Raw genomic sequence first — 21865 nt, forward strand, 5'->3', positions numbered from 1 at the left:
TCAAGCCAAGTACTCCATGTACATAGACTGTGTGTGTTGCTTTACAGCCAAAATTCAAGACAAACTGAGCAATTGCAACAGTATGTCAGTTAAACATTAATTGCTATCACAGCGCCACTATATTACTCAGTCTTGGCCATTGCCAAAGTGACAAAGGAAATACAGTAGGGCTGGGACGATTCGTCGACATAGTCGACGAATCGCGTTTCTTTAACTGTCTATGAGCGTCACTCACGTGTAAATCTAAAAATAGCAGGGTTTCCCGCTGCACTTTGCAGTTTAGGCAGCCTCCAGCCTGCCGCCTGAACTACGTCGGGTCAAAAAAATAAATAAAAAAGCATCTGAGCGCGTAAGCACACGCTTATCTGTCCTGTCTGCATATTGACAGACAGCGGAGCTTCAACACAGACACACAGACAAGTGCGCGCGCAGAGGTGCGGGAGAACTACGTCGGCTCTGCAGTTATGTTGAAGTCCCAGAGAGTCACTGTAATGCTGATAAAGTGGTTTCAAGTGTGATTACAGTTTTCAAAACATCACGCAGACAGCGTTTGCTGCGATATGATATTAATGGCGAGCCGAAAGCGTTCGCGGTGACACTTCCTCCTGAGACATGCAGGCACAACAGTGGTTTCTGTGCCCTGGTGTCTGACTGACTGGCTGAGGTTGTAAGGCAAGGCAACTTTATTTCTACAGCACCTTTCAGCAACAAGGCATTTCAATTCCATTCCTTTGCACTTAAGTTCTCCATTAGTTCAGTGTTGACAAAAGGGCAGTCACCAAGTTTATTGTTAAAGGTTTGTGTCATTATGCAGTTTGCACTAAAAAGTCTTTGTTGTTTACATTCCTTTGCATTTTAGTTCAATTATTACAGTTTGGATTGATACCAATCCTGAGTATCTGACTGGTGCACCCCTATCCAAAAGCACAACCAGTTTTATTAATGTTACTCTGAGTGAGCAGTGTTAGCAGAATTAGTTTAATTTTGATAACTGTTTTGATTCACAACTAAGGTGGAAAATAAAAGTTTTGTGTTTAATGTATTTTTGTTGATGTTGAAATGGATTTTAAGACAGCAAAGCAAATACAGGCTACTCTTTTTGCACTTGCTCCGTTTACTTTAAGTTTTTATTTTTGTATTCCTCCTGAAAGTGACTTTATTTTGGCTTCAGGTTACACTACAAATTCATTTTACTTGAACAGTGCAGTGTTAAACAATTTTAATAAATAGAGATTTGAACCTTATTGAAATTTGTTTTGTGTAAATTGTTAATAATTGAGCAATGGGAAAATAATCGCTAATTGAAAAATGTATCGTTGGATTAATCGAAAAATGAATCGATAGATTAGTCGACTAATCGAAAAAATAATCGCTAGATTAATCGTTTAAAAAATAATCGTTTGGGACAGCCCTAAAATACAGAGATGAAGCAGCTTGACTTATGCCATTTATGCATAACTTCTTCATGCATCTTGAGTAAATTAGATAGCTACGCAATATCACAGAATGTTATGTGTAAATGTAACCAAGGGTCTAGCCCCTGTGATCATGGCAGCTGAAGTGACACGGAAATTAGCCATAGTTCTCCCTGTCACATATAAAGTGTTGGGGAAAGAAACGGCTCCAGGGATTCAAAAAAACAGTTGTAGACTTAATCTGATCCCTGATCAGATAAGCCACTAAACAATCTGTGTGGGACCAGTGATCTGATATAGGTGAGGAAGCAGCAGGTTTACATGTAGCCCCGCAAAACCAAGACAGATGGGATCAGCTTTGTGATCTGGCTAATAACAAGGCATGTACATGGCTAATTGTAAACAAATATTTATATTATATAAATATATATTAAAGGTCCCATATTATATCATAAAAAGTGAGATTTCAATGTCCTTTTTTTATTATGAAGCAGGTTGAAGTGATATATAAATACCGTAAAAACATCAAAACGCTTAATCCACGAAGAAATGCCCACAGTCCGTATTCAGAAACGGTGCCTTTAAACGAGCCGTCAGGACTTCCGTACGGTTGTGATGTCACAACTATGCTATATAAAGGTAGAAAGCATCACTACAATGCCGTTACAGTCATTCCCCGGCTGCAATGATGGTGTAAAGCTCCGAGAGCGCAGATGTGGAAGACTCAGAAATGCTGACCAATCAGAGCAGACTGGGCTTTTTCGGCGCTAATATGGAGCGTTTCCGAAAGACGGTGAATATAGGTATATTCAGACAGACAGTATGAGAAAAAGAATGTGGTTTTTGAACACTATGTTAACATGTCGAAACCCAAATTACATTCGACACTTCTAACAATAAATTGGGCCTTTTTTTCATCACACCAAACATATTTAAACATTTTTAAGTGTAAGGAAACTTGGTCTTAAAAAGTAAACCCAAAATTTGCATGTTTATAAATGACCCGCTGTGCTTGAAAACTCGTTGACACACCATTCTTCAGATAATTTCCTCTTTCTAAACGGCTATTGGAGTTGATTCATACTGGTCATCGTTAAAGGCAATGTTCTCGTTTCATCTATCTGTGTCAGGAGTGGGAGATTTGGTTTCATTGGGTGGGGGGGATAGTGTGGGAGGTCTTAACCCTTTAATCCCCCATGATGGATGATTCCCAAAAGCTTGAGGAGCAGGTTACTTAAGCAGGTACTTATTTCCGTAATTGGATTCGATCTCACCTGTGGCAGCAGCCACTGTCACATTTGACTCTGTAACAGGGATTGTGATTGATTGCATTAGCTGATTCATTTTTGTGACTAGTGTGGATGAACTTGATTGATTGATTGATTGGAAGTCATAGGCTGATAATTTGTTTTTATTAAAGTGCTCATATAATGCTTTTTTTGGCTTTTCCCTTTTCCTTTGTGTCATATATCTTTTTAGTGCACGTTATAGGTTTATAAAGTGAAAAAGCCCAAAGTCCACCCCAAAGGGACTTATCATCTCCAACAGAAAACACTGTTCACAAACTGCTCCAAACAGCTCTATTGTAGTCTTTACTTCCGTGACGAATGTGCGTCACTTTGTAACACACGTTATAATGCTCGCCTAGCTACTAGCGTGGCACGACCTCATACTCTGCTTCTGACTGGCTAGTAGTTCTTACCTAGCTACTGCGCATGTGCGACTCCCAACAAAGATGGAACAGAAGTGCGATGCCTCACTCTGTAGCTAAAACAGAGAGCTCAACACACAGGGTGAAAAGAGGAGCTGCAGCAATGTGCAGTACAACAAAAATATGGTGTTTTTTGGAAATTAAACCATGTAAACCTCTTCTGATATAACCTCTAAATACAATTACGAACCTGAAAATGAGCATAATATGAGCACTTTAAGTGATTTAGTGAATAAATGTAGTCCTAGTCTAGATCCCTGAAAATGTAATTCCAGGATGATCGTGATGTGTGTTGTCGCTGTCTGCTCCCGAGACCATTTTGCAGAGCCACCGTCGCTGCGCCCAAGACGATTGTGATTGGTTTTAAAGAAATGCAATCAACCCAGAGCGTTTTTTCCTCCTGTCCCAGAATATATCTGTGGTGTAGCAAGACCTTACTCCAGAGACTATAAATTGAGACACATCGCTTAGGATTTTTAATGGTTTCAGCATGGCTGGACCAAAGTGGTGGACGGACAAACCGGCCATCCCTTGAGCCATGTCGCTATGGCTAAAAAACGCTAAGCAAAACTACACCAAACTGCCAATGGATACATTTGATTCTACTTCTTACTGATAAAGGTATGTGTTCCCACTTACAGCAGCAAGTCTATTTAACAGCATGTGTTTCCCAGGCCACACAACCTGAGCACACATGCTCAGTCACAGCATTAAAGCCAGATATCTTGTTTTTTCTCTTTTATATTAGCCTCGTCGATCCTCCTCACAGCTCCTTCATCACATAGCCCCGAGATATTTTCCAAGCCACAAAAAGACAGACGTTCTCTGTAGTGTCTCCACGAGTTAATGTGTCTTTCCTTTTATGTGTGCGTATATGTGTCTCGGTGTGCATCTGAGCACATTCCCGTGTGTGTTTGGGCATGTGAGCTGAATAAATAACGCTGAGCCCTCTTCTCTGAGTGATCTTTGCCCACTCAAGGTAATGATGGGGAAACTGTCCTCCAGGAGAAACGGCATTCTTCCGAAAACAGACTTTAAAAAAAGTAGTTGTTAAGAACTAAGGACAGAGAGGAGGGAGGTAGGGGGAGAAGGTATTAAATAGCAGAGAGGGAGAGAGAAAAAAGAGTGGGAAAAGGGATCTTTACAGCATGCTGAGGGCCATAGGACGTAGTGGATACATAAATCAAAAGGACCTTATAGTATTACGAGTACCAGTAGTAGAAGTTTTGAGGTTCTTTACTTAAAGGAATAGGTGAGAATTGGGCTTTTTTGCCTACTTGCAGAAAGTTTGATGAGAAGATTGATACCGGTCTCATATCTCTGTTCAATATGAAGCGAGAGGCAGCAACCAGTTAGCTTAACTTAGCACAGAGGCTGGAAACGGGGGAAACAGCTAGCCTGGCTGTATCTTTATTCATTATTCCGAATAATTCAGCTTGGGTTGCATGTGTTTCCTCTTACAAAGTTTTGTGCGAGTGAATAGTTGATAGTTAGGGAAACATCAAGCAATTTCAGCGTTTTCAGTGACTGTAAACACAGAGAAACCCTCTCCTTGTCATGATCATCGCTCTGCATTACACCGTGAATCAAAGAATGCAAACATCATTACATTGCTGTTAATAATTGCACTCCATAGTATCATATTCAATAGAAAGACGAGGGAAACCTTCCAATCATCGCTCCACAGTACAGTATATCACAAAGTGCCATAGAACTATGGAGTAGCAGAAAATGAAAATACTGAAGTACCTTAAAATAGTACTTGAGTAAATGCACTTAGTAATTTCCCGGAACTGGCATTCATTGTCCATGCTCGCTGCCAAACCATACAAACCAGGCGGAGAGAAACTCTACTTATCTATTTCACCATAACGTTGTGGCAATTTGCCAATCCCCCCCACCATCGCCACAACAACAGCACAAACGCCAGCCGTATGTGGGCTCTGACCCAGGCAGGTGACCGCTGCGCCGCAAATTGATTGGCCGAGGCCTGTCGCCAGGCAGTGACTCTTCATCACTGAGTGTTTTGGGCATTGAGATAATGGCCCCCATTAATCTCCAGCCACACTCAGGGCTGCCCCACTCCCACTGCCACACACACACACAATGACTGACGCTCACATAACGGCACACACATCCACTTACACACATTATACAGGACACACACAGAGGTCTCTTTAGATCTGTGTGAATGGCCTCTAATTTATTAGTCTCGATCTCTCCTTTCTATTCTTCTACTTTCCCATCGTTCTGTTCTTGTACGGTCCTTTATTTCATTTCCTCATGTGTTGCATCCTCTCCTTACCTCTTCTTTGCTCTACTGTCCTTCCCTTTTATTCCCCTTCTTTCCTTTTCTTTGTTTCTTTTCCTTTCCTCATTTTTCATGTCCTTTTCCTCCTCTTGTTTAACTTCCTTTCTTTCCCTTTCATTTTGTTTCCTTTCCTCTTCTTCTCTTTTCTTCCCTTTCTGTCTTATTCTTCCCTTTCCTTTCCTCCTTCCACTCATAAACAGCTGCATAGCCTTTGCTTTTACAAATCTGCCCATTTCTCTGTTTCCATGGTGGCCATGTGCTCGGTTTAGCGGAGGTCAAATTTTGCCCTACATCTCCTTCTACATGAGTCATGACCCACTCCAGGCTACATATCCTCAAGTGACTGTGTGTGTGTGCGCGCTTGTGTGCTTGTGCAAATGTGTGTCGTTGTGGAAAACTAGGAATTTCTCAGTGCAAAAAAATGACCTCGTTCTCGCATTCTGTCTCTCTCTGCATCTCCCTCTTGTCTCCCATCTTCTCTTTATCACTCACTAACTGATTCTCTCTCTCTCCCTCTCTATTTCTCTCGCTCACCCTCTCACACACACATATACAGAGTATTTTTTCTGTTAGCTTTTGGATTATTAATGGAATAATTAGGTTTGGGATGTATTTTAATGAACAAATCAATCACTGAATTAAATATGGGATCGGAAGAGTGCATGCGGGGCTACGGGACTCTTTTAATTTTGCTCCCCTCTCCTCTCACGTTCTCTCTCTCTCTGTCTTCCCTTCACAGTCTCTCTCCTCAGGCTCAGTATAATAAAGGTAGAGTAGATTCGGCAGGTCGCTGTCCTGCCGGTGAAATGATTGGCTTTGGCAGTGAAGCCTGGGCTGGGTGAGGGTCTTGATTGGTTTTTGGGGGGATGGAGGTGGGATGGCTGCTTGACGGGTGGTTGTATCACATTCAGCTATTAGGTTTGTGAGCAGTGATGGAGTAGAGCAGTTCCTATAAACATACCCACTGGCAAACTTGTGGACTGACATTAGCACAACATGCCCTGCAGGGAAACCCTCCAGTTAGAGTAGAGCTCTGCTGTCATGGCGGACCTGGACGGTGTTTTTTTTCTTTTCGGATTGACAGTGTCAATGATAGTACTGGGCATTGACCTCAGATAATTTCTCCAAGGTAAGCTTAATACTGTAGTACGTATAAAATATGCATGGAAGCACATGTGCACAAGTAATGGCATGATCATTTAAATCTACAGTATGCTTTCAGCTATGTGTATAGTAAACTAATCCATGCACACTCTCACATAAACACACTCACACACACACTTCTTTTTCCAGTCAAATCAGCAGACATCTCCCCCACTGCTTAGTCAGGGAATGGAAAAGTAAAATCTGGGGACCTTTTAAATTTGGCTCCCGATCTTTGGCCCCCATATGTGTGCATTCTTGCGTTAATATTCTTGTGTGGACGCACAGATGTGTATACGCTTCCACAACGGGGTGTGTGTGTGTTTAGATTTGCATCCTGCGGTGGCTCCCTGGAGATGCCACCTGATGGCAGAAGATCCAATCTGGTCAAGCTTAGTGTGGAGCCCTCTGTGTCATTCTCTTCCCTGCTCTGTGCTGAGCAAACACATCTCGCCCGTACTCATTAGCCAAGACTTAACGCTCTCTTCCCCCCCCCCCCCCTCGCACATATCCTTCATCTTTCCCTCCCTCAGTGGAGGATGGATTCCAGTCTTTGCTTTGAATCAAAACACCTTCCTCTCCCGTGCTCTTGTGTCTATCATGTCATTGCATCTCAATAAAAGGAGCGATGTCAACCAGATCAACTTTATGGACATGTGGTCCTGAAACATGGCATCAGATCAGTGGGCTTTTCTGTGTAAACATCACTTTGGTCCCTCTCTTCATGCTCCTTGTGGTACCCCATGGATTTTTTTTTCTTTCTCGAACACATTGCTCCCTGCTTTTGTCTTGTGTAGATTGCCCTCACACCTCATGAGAGCCTCTACTTATCCCCCGTTAAAAATACTATAGCCAACGGCCTGGCAGGGCCTCCTAAAGACACACCATTGGCATGCTCAGAAAACCCCAAGAGATACTAATCAGGCATCTTAGAAGAGTCCGGCGTACATGCATTATGCTTGCAAGAAGACCAGTAGTGATTGTATATATTTACATAATGAAAGATCTCACAGAAGAATACGGTGAATTCATTTCAAAACAACATACTGTAGATACCAGATATCAGTGTGTGCTGCCATCCTTTAGGTGTGAATATAAGGTGCTATGGCAGGAGCAATTAAGAGCACATTCTGCTATGCACTGAAAGGGAAATTACTTAAGAGTTGCATGACTCCTGTCAACAACGTCCATTCAAACTCCTGTTAACGGTTGATGAGAAAACGCAATGCAGCCTGGAGGTGATACATGTTTTCACCTCAGCGTATTTATCATTGGCAGGTTGATCATGTGTATTCTCAGGATTTCCCACATTCTGGTCTACATATCCCTTCCTCAGCTGAATTATTTTTATCCCAGGTGGGGACAAAATGTATCCCCCCCCCCCCCCTTCAAAGTGATCAATGCTACGTCACCAACAGACCGTATATTATATACCTAAAATGGAAGTATTTAAACTAAGTAAAGCGCTGTAACGTGAACACATAGTGCCATAGAACAATAACATCCAAGCAACAGTTGCTGGTTGTATTTAGCCTCTACAGAGCTCCGGGACACCGTCTACCAGCGGCAGTTGTTTTAGCCGCTAATAGGTGACTGTGAGCCGGCTACAGGCACCGCCAGATGACGGTCCTTTCAGGGGCCGTGGTAGTGGAGTTTAGCTAGAAAAATTGAGCATCATGCGAAACGACTAGTTAAGTTTAGGATAAAAGTCGTGGTTAAATCACTCCCGTTCATTAATACGTGTTTTGGCATTACTGGCCGAGTGGCACTATATCCATGGTATTGAAAGGGGGATTTCATTCTTGCATGTTTTGTTTTTTTGTGCAAAAATGTGATGGCTATGTGGCAGTTAAGCACTTAATAACACTTTTGGCCAAATTACCTCCTCAAATATGCAAAGTCACTTCAGGTGTAATGCACTTTTGGGGGGCATAAGTTTGGTTCCATTTTGGATCCACATGAATTAAGCTTTTAGCTTACGTTAGTTTTTACTTTTCATTATATCTATAATTTCTGTCACTTAAAATGGATGAAAACTTTTGTTGCAGCTATAAAAACAAGAATATAGCATCAAAGTTCATCCTTGATTTTGGAAATCCCAACTCAGTATTTTTGGATATTGTACATACTTCACTTGTGCATATAACGAACTGTCTGAAAATGCTTTAAAATGGCAAGCAACAATGATTTATAGTGAATGATTGATGTGTTCAGTATACATACAGTTTATTTTATTCCAGTCAGTATTTTCTACTAAAACACATCATACTACGTTGTAGTGAATTTATAGTACTGTCAGCAGGATATATGTTAGTGATCCATGTGCAGCACTGCATTTACCAGGGGCTTTATTAATAATGCAGTCTCACAATTCTTTGCATCTCGGATCTTGTTGGGAAGCACATCACGCCATGATTACCAAACAATCCACCTATCCGACACTAAACTAAACGAACTGATGTGCACCCTGAGCAGTTTTCCCCTTCCTAACTCGCATTCACAAATTCTTCCCGTACACACACACACACACACACACACACACACACACACACACACACACGGACCAGTCCCCAGGAGTATGTTGATGTCCCTGCTGATGCAACAAAACGAGAACACAGGGTGGAGGGAGACTGAGGAGGAAGAGTGTGAGGTGATGAGAGCGGGCGGCGGAGTGCTAAGCCCCTCGGGTCTTTCTAATTATCTGTAAGGATCAGCAGTGCTCAAGGATGCATAAGGGGAGGGATTCGACTGCCAGATCCACTAGGTAAGAAGGCGTGATTGGATCGGTCACCTCTCCCTACACACCCATTACTCATGACGCCTGAAGCCGAGGCTCATTAGACACGTGTGAAATTCGGGATTCTCCTGCAACCAGGTTTCTGAAATCTGCTCACTGCATGAAACTCCTCTTCTTCCACTATCTAGTCCTACAAATGTCATTTTCCGGTACAAATGAATTTCATGCAATCGAGTTTTTCATTTTCTTGATAATAGTAGCCGTATTATAAACAAACAAGATTAAGCGAGGGAGGGAAATAATACTCGTTTGTGTCCCCACGCGTATGCAATAATGCCTTTGAATGCATATGATTTGTAAAAGCACTCATGTTGTCCCTGTCTATCAGAAGTAGCCAGTGGGCAGGTCGAATCAAGTCGATGGCTTCTCACCATGATAATTATCCGCTGCGATTTTAAAAATTATAACCTCTCAGTGTCACAGCAAGTAGCTAAAAAGTCATAGGCATCAGTGTGAAGGTGGAGTGTACAGCCTGGTGCTCAGTTGATTAAAATAAGGATCAGATGTCCTTTTAGCGTCTTTATTTTCTTCCTTCCCACTCTTGATTCCTAACTTTCTCTTCTCTGTTTGTGTCACCTGTCGAACTTGGATGCTGCTGAGCTGTCGATGTAACCCATCATTTCTGTCCTCACGGCTGCCCATAGGCCATCTCGAACTTCACAGGATCCCAATTGAGCGCTGTTAATAGATGCTTGGAACGCGTTACACCCAGCAAGGACATTTAGCCACATCGCTGCAAATGTCATCTTTTGTTGCAGCTAATTGACTTGATAGCAAGAAGTGCTGTTTTGATTTGGGATAACTTTAAGGAATTGCAACTTTATATTGCCATCGTTAATGAGAAGAGCGGAAATGATTCTCACTGATCAAAAAGTTGCCGTTTCCCCCCTGTCTAATTCCACCGCTGCGGCCACAGAGTTATTGACATTTGCTCATGTAAATTTGCCAGCAGCGGTCTTTCATTGCCTGCACAGTGACATTTTGGAAGGATCTTTCTGTCCCGCAGGGGAGTTGAGATCATGGCGACAGAGCTTAGATGATTCTACATTTGTTTCCCTCTCTTGAGGTGGAGGCAATTAAGAAAGGAAGCCAGAAGACACCCAGCACCGATAAGTTCTCAGACTCCACTCCCACCCGGGGAATTTCACCCTCTCTTGCATTATCTCACACTGTGTACACACACTCACAGGTGCACACAGATGCACACGCACTCGTGTAACACTCAGGTAGGTTGATAGATGCATTTTTTCCATGCACTGTGGTTCCACAATGGCTGAATGCGAAGTAAATGGGGCCTGCATCCCGACTGCTGCGCCACCACTGAGCTGTCGTTTTATATGTCACATTCACCTGCATCGTTCATTAACCATGCAAACCATCCGGTGACGCATTTTGGAGCTTATGGTTTTCCGCGGAGATAATTCCAGACAGTACACTACCTTAGCAAATTATCTAAACTCCCTTCTTTTTTTTCCTGCCGTGCTTTTTTTGCAAAATTGCTCCGCGCTGAACCTAGCCTTAAAGTGCTTTAGAAATGAATTCATAACATTGTTCTGAATAAAGTTTGTGTGAATACACACATGATTAAAGAGAGGCACATTGACTAGTTTCTTCTCGCTCCTTCTATCTCTCTCACACACACACACACACACACACACACACACACACACACAACACACAGAGGTTTCTTAGAGACTGCCAGCTCGGTGGGAATGCCTTCCATTCTATCTCCCGCGCAGCACACAGCGCATGACAGACGACCACCTGCGCCACCTGAGCAGGCCCATTGTGCACGCTCCTTATCGCACTGGTCCCAGTTCCCGGTGTGCGGACAGTGCCATATTGCTCAAATTGTTGCCGCCTCTGCGCCCATTCTGTGGGGGCGGCGTGGTTTCGGCAGGAGATGGAGGGGTGCACCACATGCGGTGCTCTTATCGCTCCCTCTGGAAGCAGGCACCTCACCTTCTGGTTCCTGTAAGAACCTCAGCATGCTGCCTTTTTTCCCCCCATCGTCTCTTGACATGAATTCCCAAATAAACTGTAGCTCATGGATAAGGCGCAAGCGTTTGTAGAGTTGTATCATTAAAACAATTTAACCACTGATGGTTCCCACTGCTTCCTCAAAAAAAAAGAAAAGTTGTGCTAAATAAACTATATCATGTTGGTGTATAGCTCATGTTGGTAATATCTCAGACAAATATTGGATCTGCTGAGTTGAATTTATGACCTGCTGTACTGCATCATGTCCATCTTCCTCTTTCTCCACTTACCTTCCAACTGCTTTCCTTTCATACCCAGCATCTTTTATTCCACAGCATCTTTCTCTCCCTCTCTCTTGTTGTCCTCCATTACTGAAGACTCAGATCTTCAGTCCTCTTTTTTTCTTCCTGCTAAAGAGAAGGGGCTAATGGGTTACAGACCAGTCGTGATCTGGTCTGTTGCATGCCTAAGAAAAGTGTAAACAATTCAGGATTCTGCAGAGATGAAAAACAGACCTTCAGTGTTGTTTAAAACTGAGATTTTATTTTGCTTGGTAGACCGTGTTGGGTCAGACAAGGATAGAGAGTAACTACTCCCAACAAGCCGCATCCACTCACGGGTCATTTGACTGAACTCTGAAACGCATGACATATAATAATGACGTATAATATGAGGAAAGTGAACATATGAGCTTGATGTGAAGATGGGTATCGCGGTGGTGAAATTCATTCATTCATTCAACCTTTATTTATACTCGAAAATAAAGTCCAAATCCACTTTTACTAGTTTGACGGTGGAAAAAAGGGTTGTACTTAGTGTACTTCATTAATTCATAGGTGTGTTTTGGGCGTAACGTGCACTAAACCAATCAGAGTGTCGTCTCCCATTCCCTTTAAAAACCAGGCTCGTTTGCACCTTGGCGCATTGCTATTATGATGGCGGATTTGCACCCTAATATTTTTATTTGTAATCTTTTGCGTGTTTGTGTGCTGCTGCGCTTCCCTGTGTGTGTGTGTAACAAGCATAGTGTGTGCACGCTGTTCATAAGCCTAAGCGCATTTTACTAATTTGCTGTTAAAATAACAATGAAATGCCGCGTTATTGACTTTAGACCAGGTTTTTGTTGGTCAATGGCGTGATCACTTCCCGCTGCCAACCGAAACCAGATTTCTAAATTGTACAAAAAGCACAAGAGAGGCTGCACAACTAGTTAATAGCTAATGGGTGCCAGTGATGCTGGCTTGTCCTCAAGCACACTCTGACTCTTGCAAACGTCTTACCTAAACAGCTTTTTAGAAGTTACATAAAGTTCAATGTTTAAAAAAAAAAGTTTAATTTTTTTTAAACTACTTTAGAAGCACTTGAGCTCTGAGGGCTTAAAACGCACCCCAGTGTCATTTTAGATGTGCACCAGCGCTGCTTGGTCCTTAACCTTAATGCTCCACTGTAGCATGTGGCTTACAAAGCTCTCTGTGTGCTGTGAGAGCTGGGAAACGTTCTCAGGGACCTTTCATACAGGGTTCAAGTACGTGTTTTATTTTGGGAAATGGAGGCCTTCCCTGAACTGGACGAATGTATTCAAAGCTGTTGCTCCTAACGTTAACATTGACATTGACATTATGTTCCACAACGAGACAGCTAAAGCTACAATCCAAATTAAACGACACGGTTTGTGACAGAATATAAACGGAAAGGATTCATTCTAACATGTCCCTTTTCTCCAAAGTGGATATGTGCCGTTTTGTTGTTTGTGAGTTTCAAGATATGATTTAATTTGGGGGTTGTTAATAGAATCATACCATTGAATTTTCCTTTCCCACAACCTGCCAATCCTTCATTCAAAAAGCAAAGGTTTTGCTTCCATTACTTGAAAAATTCTGAGTAATCGGATGCCTTTGAAATCTTTGCATGCTTGGTGCTGCCTCATTTTTTCTGCTCCGAGTCACTTTCGTGAGGTTGTATCTTGCAATTGCATCGTGCGGTCTCACGGTGATGATGCACTTCTGTTGAGTCCCCAAAGGCTTAGGTCTGTCTCGCTGCAAGTTCAGCAAGTGCTTAAGGGCTCTGACTTGAACTTTAGGAGCCTTTGTGCAGATTGTTAGTGTCTGCAAACCTGCAGACTTTCTAAACGAAATTTGACACAAGTTATAGCTTTAGTATAAGCCTTTTTTAACATCGAAGGCAGGGGACTACAGATGAAAAATAGCCTTTTGGCTAATTCTGGCTTTTTTAACCCATGGGAAATCATGTGTTTTATTAATTTGTGCTGTCAACTTCCATAAATAAACTCAAAGTTATGTCAATAAATATTCCCCTTGTGCATACAGGTATACACGTTCACATGAATGTGAGTTTGTTTTATTTGAAGTATTTTGAAACTAAAAGAGGTTTAGACATTATGCATTTTACCTCCATCAACAAACACTTTTTTTAAAGGTAAGCCGTGAACTTATGCTTTGAACTTTAAGTGCAGTAGATCAGGGGAAAGTCTTGAGTGGTGCACAGCTCCAAATGTAGCTCTTTCTCCGAGGCAGATGGCTTTTCTTTCTGCACAGAAAAGTGACAAAGCACTCACAAAGTGATGTTGCCTTTCGCGCTGACAGGCAAGTACTTCACAATTCATTCAAGCTGTTGTTGCTAACTTGCAGTTAACAACTGGCGTTTGAACAATTTCACCTCAAAGACCAGGCATTAGTTTCAGTAATAAACGGAACCCTACAACCAATCAGGGGAAGCTCTACAAGAGATGACAGGGGCCAGCTCTACTTGTCAATCACACACATATTGGTTATATTGTGTGTGGCTCCAGAGCATAAAAAAGGGAAGGAGAATTTGAACATGTTGTTTTCCAAACATGGCAGGTGTAATTACTTCCTCTGCAAGTTCCTGTATGATCTACAATATGCAAGTTATGTAATGACAAATTATCCAATTCCACTTCTATTTCTAAGGACTTCAGGACTCTGGGGATTGTAACGCTCAAGCAGCGTTAAAGCGGCACAGTCAGCGGGACCCTCTCGGCCTGAAACCCCAGCTGCCCCCACATCCTCCACTGGGACGCTGGTGTTTACCGCCCAGAGAGGCTGAAAATTAATTGGCTCCTTGAGCTGCTGTACATTCCCTTTGTCAGTGCGGTGGCCTCCCCTCACTGCCCTGTCACTTTAAGTCGAAGTTTATTAATGGACTATGTGGGCCATTGATTCCTAATTCCTCCCGACGTTGACATCGGGGATAAATATTGCGTGGCACAGCCATCTTCAGGCTTACTGTAATCAGCATTGTTATTGTTCACCTGCCCGAGAAGTAATCTATTTTAAATACACTTTCAGTTAAAGGGGGGTGTTTTGGGCCTTGTCCCAGCACAATTGGCTTCATATTGGCGGAAAAAAAAGAGGCACAGGGGCTACTTTATCAAAAAGAAGGGCACAGGGTAGGGAAGTAGGACGTGGCCCAAACTGGTAGATAAAAGAGGAAGAGAGTGGGAGACATGCAGACAGTCTGACAGATAGAAATATTGCCAGAGTCACCCAGTATGTTCAGTGAAATATGTCTTGCTTTAGAGCATAGGTGGTCTCCGGATGGTCTTTGTCAGCACGTGTGTGTCTACGCTTCTGTCTCTGTGAAGCCTGCAGATGATGGATGAGCGCTCAGCCGGCGGGCGAGCCAGACGTCGTGGCTATCCATTTCTCCTCACATTTGTCCGACGAGCATTTCAACACAGTGTGCCTCGATATGTGCACACACACACACACAGACATATATAGTATTTTCACCGTAAGTATTTCACATGAACAATGACTCTCTCGCGCGCCAGCGGAGGCGTGGGCCTTGCTCTAAATTTTTCATCGTCTGCAGAGTACAATGACTGCCTCCCTCCTCATCAAGGTGTTTGTATTGATCCACCTGCAAAGTGGCATCCACTTGTTTAACATCCAGTCTAATACACTTCAATTGGCCCAGCCTTGCTTGTCTGCCTGCCTGCTCATCTGGCTGTTTTGTTCAGCTCAGAGCACAGAAGACCGAGAGGAGTGTGTACGTGTTTCAAGGGAGTGTATTTGTGCCCATGAGGGCGTGATGAAACCTGTGTGTGCTTCTGTGTCTTTGTGGGGGGGAATAAAAGGTGGCGTGTGTGTGTTTGTGTGCCTGTGAGCTATTGAGTGGGTTTTATGATGAGGTACATCTTTGTGTGTGAGCACGCTCACATGGCTGCAAATAGGTTTTTATGCGACTGTCAACAGTCCTTGCTCCATCCAGCCCATTGAGCACCAAATTAAGGCTGCAAAGCAAAGTTGCCATTCGGTCCGCTCAAGGCTTCGTTCTTTTTCCCGTTACTTGCATTGCTCATCGGGGTGGTCATAATCAACGTTAACAAATTGGAAGGACATCTATTGTTCTCCCTGCCTAGCCATCTTGAAAATTCAACAATTACAGAGGACACGGTGGAGACATGTCAGAGACACAATCTCAGTTATGACTGAACAAGATTACACTGGAGTTGGACATGGTACAAGAAGTAGATATTGATGTTACATACTTTAAGACACACTGCCAACACAGCCAGTGCCTGTTTTATCTTCTAGTTGTACCAGCTACTTGGTCCAGTAACAGTGGAGAGAAATACGCTCCTGAAAGATAGCTGCATGAATATTAAATTACTTTAGTATCTACAGAAGTGTTTTCAAATATATGTTTCATCTGTACTTTTACTCCACGTACAAATTCTAAGTACATGTAATTGAGTCTTTTCTTTTCATGCCACTATCTACTTCTACTCCGCTACATTTCAGAGAGAAATATTGTACTTTTTACTCCACTACATTCATCTGGCAGCTTTAGTTACTTTACAAATTAAGATTTTTGCAAACAAAACACATGCAGTTTATAAAATATGATGTTTTATTATAAATGAAACCACCCAACAATATACAGGCCTACAAGTACAGCTGAAATGATTAGCTGATTAAACACTTGACAGAACTGTTTGGATCGTTACCTGTTTCTAAAATGTGAGGATTTTTCTGCATTGAGTAATTTTACTTTTAATACTTTAAGTACAGTTTCCTGATGATACTTACATACTTTTACTTAAGGAACATTATCACTGCAGGACTTTCACTTGTAACAGAGTATTTTACAGTGTGGTATTAGTACTTTTAATTAAGTAAAGGATCTTCCACCACTGGACGTGATGTCAGGTAACTGTATATCAGAAACCTTGAAGTTTTTTCTGTTCTGTACTCTGGCATTGGGATATGGGAAGCTGTTTTGTGACGTATTTTTTTTTTTACATCTCTGCAATGCTATTCAAGCTGTCAAAGATTCTCTGTCTCCGAGAGTCGTGAGGTATAATAAGAGTGAAAGATTGACTCTAGATGTCTGCGTGGGTGTGTGGTTATTGATGACAGTTATGACAATAATTTTATGTTAGGCTGACATTCAACGCGTCAACGGTCTCAGACTGCTCCGATCATGGAATAGGAAATTATAAACAGCTTCATCATCAGAAGATTCATAGTCATCTCACATTTGTTTTGTCTCTATCAGGGGATGATGTACCTGGAGGAGAGGAGGCTGGTCCACAGGGACCTGGCAGCCCGGAACGTGCTGGTGAAGTCGCCCAATCACATTAAGATCACGGACTTCGGCCTGGCGCGGCTGCTAGATGCTGACGAGAAGGAGTACAACGCAGACGGGGGCAAGGTTGGTGTAAGTGGAGGCGTGAGCATGTTTTTGTGTGTGTACACTACTTACCTGGCTGAGAGCGGTTTAACACACAGGACTCCGTGCATAAAAATGGTATACATACGTAGTAAACAGTGCAAACAACAAGTAATAAAACAAAAGGTCAGTGATGGTGGCCAGGGAAGGTTGTTATGCTCCAGGGCCAAAAGTATTTGTGTGTCTCTGAATGTGTGTGCAGCTATGTAGCATCTACTGTATGTGCATCTTAATTCAAATTGTATTATACAAACCCCAATTCCAAAGTTGGGGAATGCTCACAAAACACCTGTTTGGAACATTCCACAGGTGAACAGGTTAATTGGAGATCGGTGAGTGGCATGATTGGCTATTAAAGGAGTATCACCAAAAGGCTCAGTCGTTCACAAGCAAGGATGGGGCGAGGTTCACCACGTTGTATTCAACTGCGTGAGCAAATAGTCCCAAGAGTTTAAAAGATGTTTCTCAACGTACAATTTAGGGATTTCATCATCTACAGTCGATAAGATCTACAAAAGATTCAGGGAATCTGGAGAAATCTCTGCACGTAAGCGTCAAGGCCGAAAACCAACATTCGATGCCCGTGACCTTCGATCCCTCAGGCGGTTTGTATTAAAATAGTAAATAAGGCTTCAGCTAATGGTGGTAATTCAATATTATACTATTTATGAATCCTTTAAGTGTGAATTATATAAAATGTCAAAAATAAAGACATTTTTGTCGTTAGTAAATTCTTTTAAAGATGCAACTACACAAACATTGCATTGCATCACAAGCAGTATAACAAAAAAATCCTCACCATTGCCCTGCACGTTTGCATGTATACAACATGTCATAGTATAGTTTGCCTTACAGCTGTGTGCATTTCACATTTTTATACACTGAAAAGTCACACAGCCCACCTTCACACCACGGCCAATATACATTTGCTTTTTAATACTTGAGACACTTGCATTTACAATCTTTTGTGTTTCATCTTTATCCTTTCTTTATCCTCTTTTACTCTTATTCAAATGTGTATTCTTCATTGCACACAGCCTCAAGAGTATGTCTACACTAAGCCAGCTAAATTTGAAAAAGCATCTTCTTTTCTACCTGCTCAGACACTGTGTAGCAGTAACAGTTAAGAATCCACACGTCTAGCTTCCTTTGTAATCACTCTTTTTGATGTCCATACAGCCAACCCCAGTATAATGTTTTATTTATGTGTACTGTGCGGAAATTAAATAGTGATTTAACCGACATCTCAGGGCAGTAGAGCAGGAATAGTTTTTTCGCCTTGGTTAACAGGCAGCATGTGTAACCTCAGATTAAATCACTATTTTCTGCTCGCTCACTGGTCTGGCAACAGAAATGGAAAAATGTGCAAATGACAACAACTAAATCATAAGTGTGGCTGTATTCAAACACAGTAGAGGTGATAATGGAGAGCAAAAGGGGACCGAACAGAGAAAACGGAATAATCGGGCTGTGTTGGTTCTGCTTACCAGATGTTAGCTGATGTTGTTAGGGTTGGGTACCGAAACCTACACAACCGGTAGGAATCGGACCGGATTAGAACGCAAATTTTGGTTCCTCATTTCTGTTCCACTTAATGTGTCGACTGAAATATTTTCCCTCTGTCGCTCCAAAACGAACGTAAAAATATCACACTCTCTCTTTAGTCTACCGTTGGCTAGCTACTGTAAATGTAGGATACTTTTAAAATGCCATATTTTCCCTCTGGGCTCACCAAAACGGACGTAAAAGCATAGTAACCATTCACAGCACGTGATCGCTAGTAAACATATTACACTTACAAGAATCGGTTTAGGAATCAGAATCGTTTTAAAAGTACCGGTTCGGCATCGCAATTGTAAAAATCCAAACGATATCCAACCCTACTGAATAATCGGGCTGTGTTGGTTCCACTTACCAGATGTCAGCTGATGTTGTCATTTTCTTGTTTCCAAAAAAAAGGAAAGAAAAAGAAGAAATTTAGCTTTTTCCTATGTTATATTGATGTGGAGATCTAAAACATTTTTGGTCAGTCTGGTGAAGTACAATTTTAAAGCACTTCATCCAAACAAATAATGCAGCCACAGTTCCAATCAGTTTGTTTTGTTTGGGGACCCAGTCTACATTAATCAGAAGCCCCTTCTCTTTCCTTCGCTTAAGGCGCACTATGCAAATTGGCGTGATCAACTCCCTTTATTACATTGGCTTGTTCATTGCTGCATCTATTCATCTGGAGGCCTGACGGTAGCCACTGCATCTTGAATTTAAGCTGTTACCTGTGGCAAATGAAAGATATTGTAGTTTGATGCAACCATCTGAGTGATTGGCTCCATGTGGCGATTCTCTGATGCATTGATAAATGAGAGCTGTTGTCAGCAGTTAGACATGCACGCCATAAAAATAGATGCGCCATGAGAGATACATCAGAGATGAAAGTGGAGGCGCCGTAGCCGTTTCCAACCTGACGCATTTAATTTCCCTTCTTCTTGTTCATTTCCCTGAATAGCAAGCGTGTGTGTGTCAGGCTCCCACATGAAAGGAGGGGCTGTATTTCAAATGACCGATCGTGAACATGTGTGTGCATATGTGCGTTCACATATGTGAACACACTGTACAGCCAATATGTAAATTTTACGGCAGTTAGGATAAGGTGATGTGTGGCTTTGTCCTTGTCAGGAATTTCGAAGGGCCCGTTCTTATTACGATTTCACGCACTGTCTGCTGTAAACCTACAGGCTATTGAGATAGTGTAAAAAATTGGCCAATACATTCTCATTTACATGCAGTATCTTAAAAAGCGTGCTCAATATTGATGATCCCTGGGATAGACTGAAGATAAGCAATCACGGTACTTGAGTAGTATTGAGCGAAGCAAAATATGGTCAATTTCCCAATATCTCACAAACGCTGGATTAAACGATAGGGAAGCTGCTGAACAAAACATAAGATGGATAATACACATAATGGAAATATTATGAATTTACCAATTCAGGGGTAAATAGATATGATAGATGTGCTAATGAGCTTCTTCTTTTTTGGTCTGTTTCATCAAAGATCCAGTATCTTTATGTGTTTATCCATCTCTCCTCAGATGCCCATTAAATGGATGGCTCTTGAATGCATCCACTACAGGAAGTTCACCCATCAGAGTGACGTGTGGAGTTATGGTGGGTGGTAAATGTATTATTGGTCATCCGTATGTGTGGACGTCAATGTTTGTTCTGCTCATGCTTGTGGGAAGGAAAGAAGTCCTGAAATCCTTTATTTGCATTTTCGACCCCTTTATTGTTCTGCTTATCTTGACGCCCGCCCCCCCCCCCTCCCCTCTTATCCTACAGGAGTGACCATTTGGGAGCTGATGACATTCGGAGGCAAACCATACGACGGCATTCCCACGCGAGAAATCCCAGATATTCTGGAGAAAGGGGAGCGTCTGCCCCAGCCACCCATTTGCACAATAGATGTCTACATGGTCATGGTCAAATGTGAGGAAACTCAATCACGCATACATACAGTACACTCACAAACAAGATGTGTATGCAAAATATGGTTTATAGGATGACAGAGTGGTATCCATTTTCTAATCGAACTCTCGGCAAGAAGGCAAATAAACCTATTTCCCAAAACCTCAAACTGTTCCTTTAACTGAGAGAAATATTTATAGATTTAATGACCAGTAGAGCTTAGATCGGGCCCAAAAACTCAAGCCCCCACCCGAGCCTGTGCACATTGTGTCCGAGCACGGCCCGAAACATTAACTGTAATTATGAGCCCGAGCCCGATTTAAACCCGACAATTTTTTTAATACGTGGGCCGTTATAACTGACGTTCTCAACTACAATTCCGAGTTGTTTGAACTACAGAAATCTGTTTAGAATTATCTTAATAAATACCGGTAATGCAACAAGGACGAAGCATGTAAACTGCGCTGTTTGTTTATTCAGAATGGAATGGATCGCAAATAGGATCCGAATGAAGAAACGTAAAAAAACAAAACAACTCGACCCCTAGCTCCCTCAGCCGAATAGTGAGGGTAACAGATCAAGGCAGCAACATAATCAAAGCCCTGGAACCATATGGGAGACTTTCTTGTCTCCATCACCTAATTAATACTGTCCTTCGCCACGGTATGCATGCTGACGCACTGGCCGACAACAGTGCTGCAGATGGGGGAAACACGATGTAGCACAGTTTACCTCACACTCAAGTCAGTGCAGGACATAGCCTACACCCAGAGCTACGGGAGAAGCTGGAGAGGCATAGCTTGCTGCCCACCGAATAAGCCTAATAAAGTAATGATTAAAAAAACACAAATTCTTGATCAAGGGCCCGGCCCGATCATAGCGGCGTAAAACATCGGCCCGGGTCCAGTTCGGGCTCGGCCTCGGGCAGAGAATCTAAACTCTAATGACCAGATGTGTAATGTTTTTTTCAAGATTATTTTTTGGGCATTTTTAGGCCTTTATTGACAGGACAGCTGAAGAAATGAAAGGGGAGAGAGAGGGGGAATGACATGCAGCAAAGGGCCGCTGGTCGGAGTCGATACCGGGCCCGCTGCGTCGAGGAGTAAACCTCTATATATGGGCGCCCGCTCTACCAACTGAGCTATCCGGGCGCCCAATGTTCACTTTTAGCTCAGGGTACATATACACCAAATTGTGCATTCCTAGAATGCACCATCAAATAATTTGTAAATTAAAAAGAATCATCAGTGAAATAAAAAAGCTTGTCTTGCAACATATCACACATTTGTAACCATAATTGCCTCAGCCACATGTGGCAGCTTTAAAGAC

At 42.4% G+C, this 21865-nt stretch overlaps 1 protein-coding gene across 1 annotated transcript in view; it reads left to right on the forward strand.

Moving 5' to 3' along the window:
• Positions 1-21865, forward strand: part of LOC144512999 (receptor tyrosine-protein kinase erbB-4-like) — a 252836-nt gene that overhangs the window by 222398 nt on the left and 8573 nt on the right. Inside the window, exons 21-23 of the mRNA XM_078244041.1 lie at positions 16902-17057; positions 20164-20239; positions 20411-20557. Of these exons, the coding sequence (XP_078100167.1) occupies positions 16902-17057; positions 20164-20239; positions 20411-20557 (379 nt within the window). The remainder of the gene's footprint in view (positions 1-16901; positions 17058-20163; positions 20240-20410; positions 20558-21865) is intronic.

Source organism: Sander vitreus, chromosome 24 (assembly GCF_031162955.1).
Source record: "Sander vitreus isolate 19-12246 chromosome 24, sanVit1, whole genome shotgun sequence".
Lineage (NCBI taxonomy): Eukaryota > Metazoa > Chordata > Actinopteri > Perciformes > Percidae > Sander > Sander vitreus.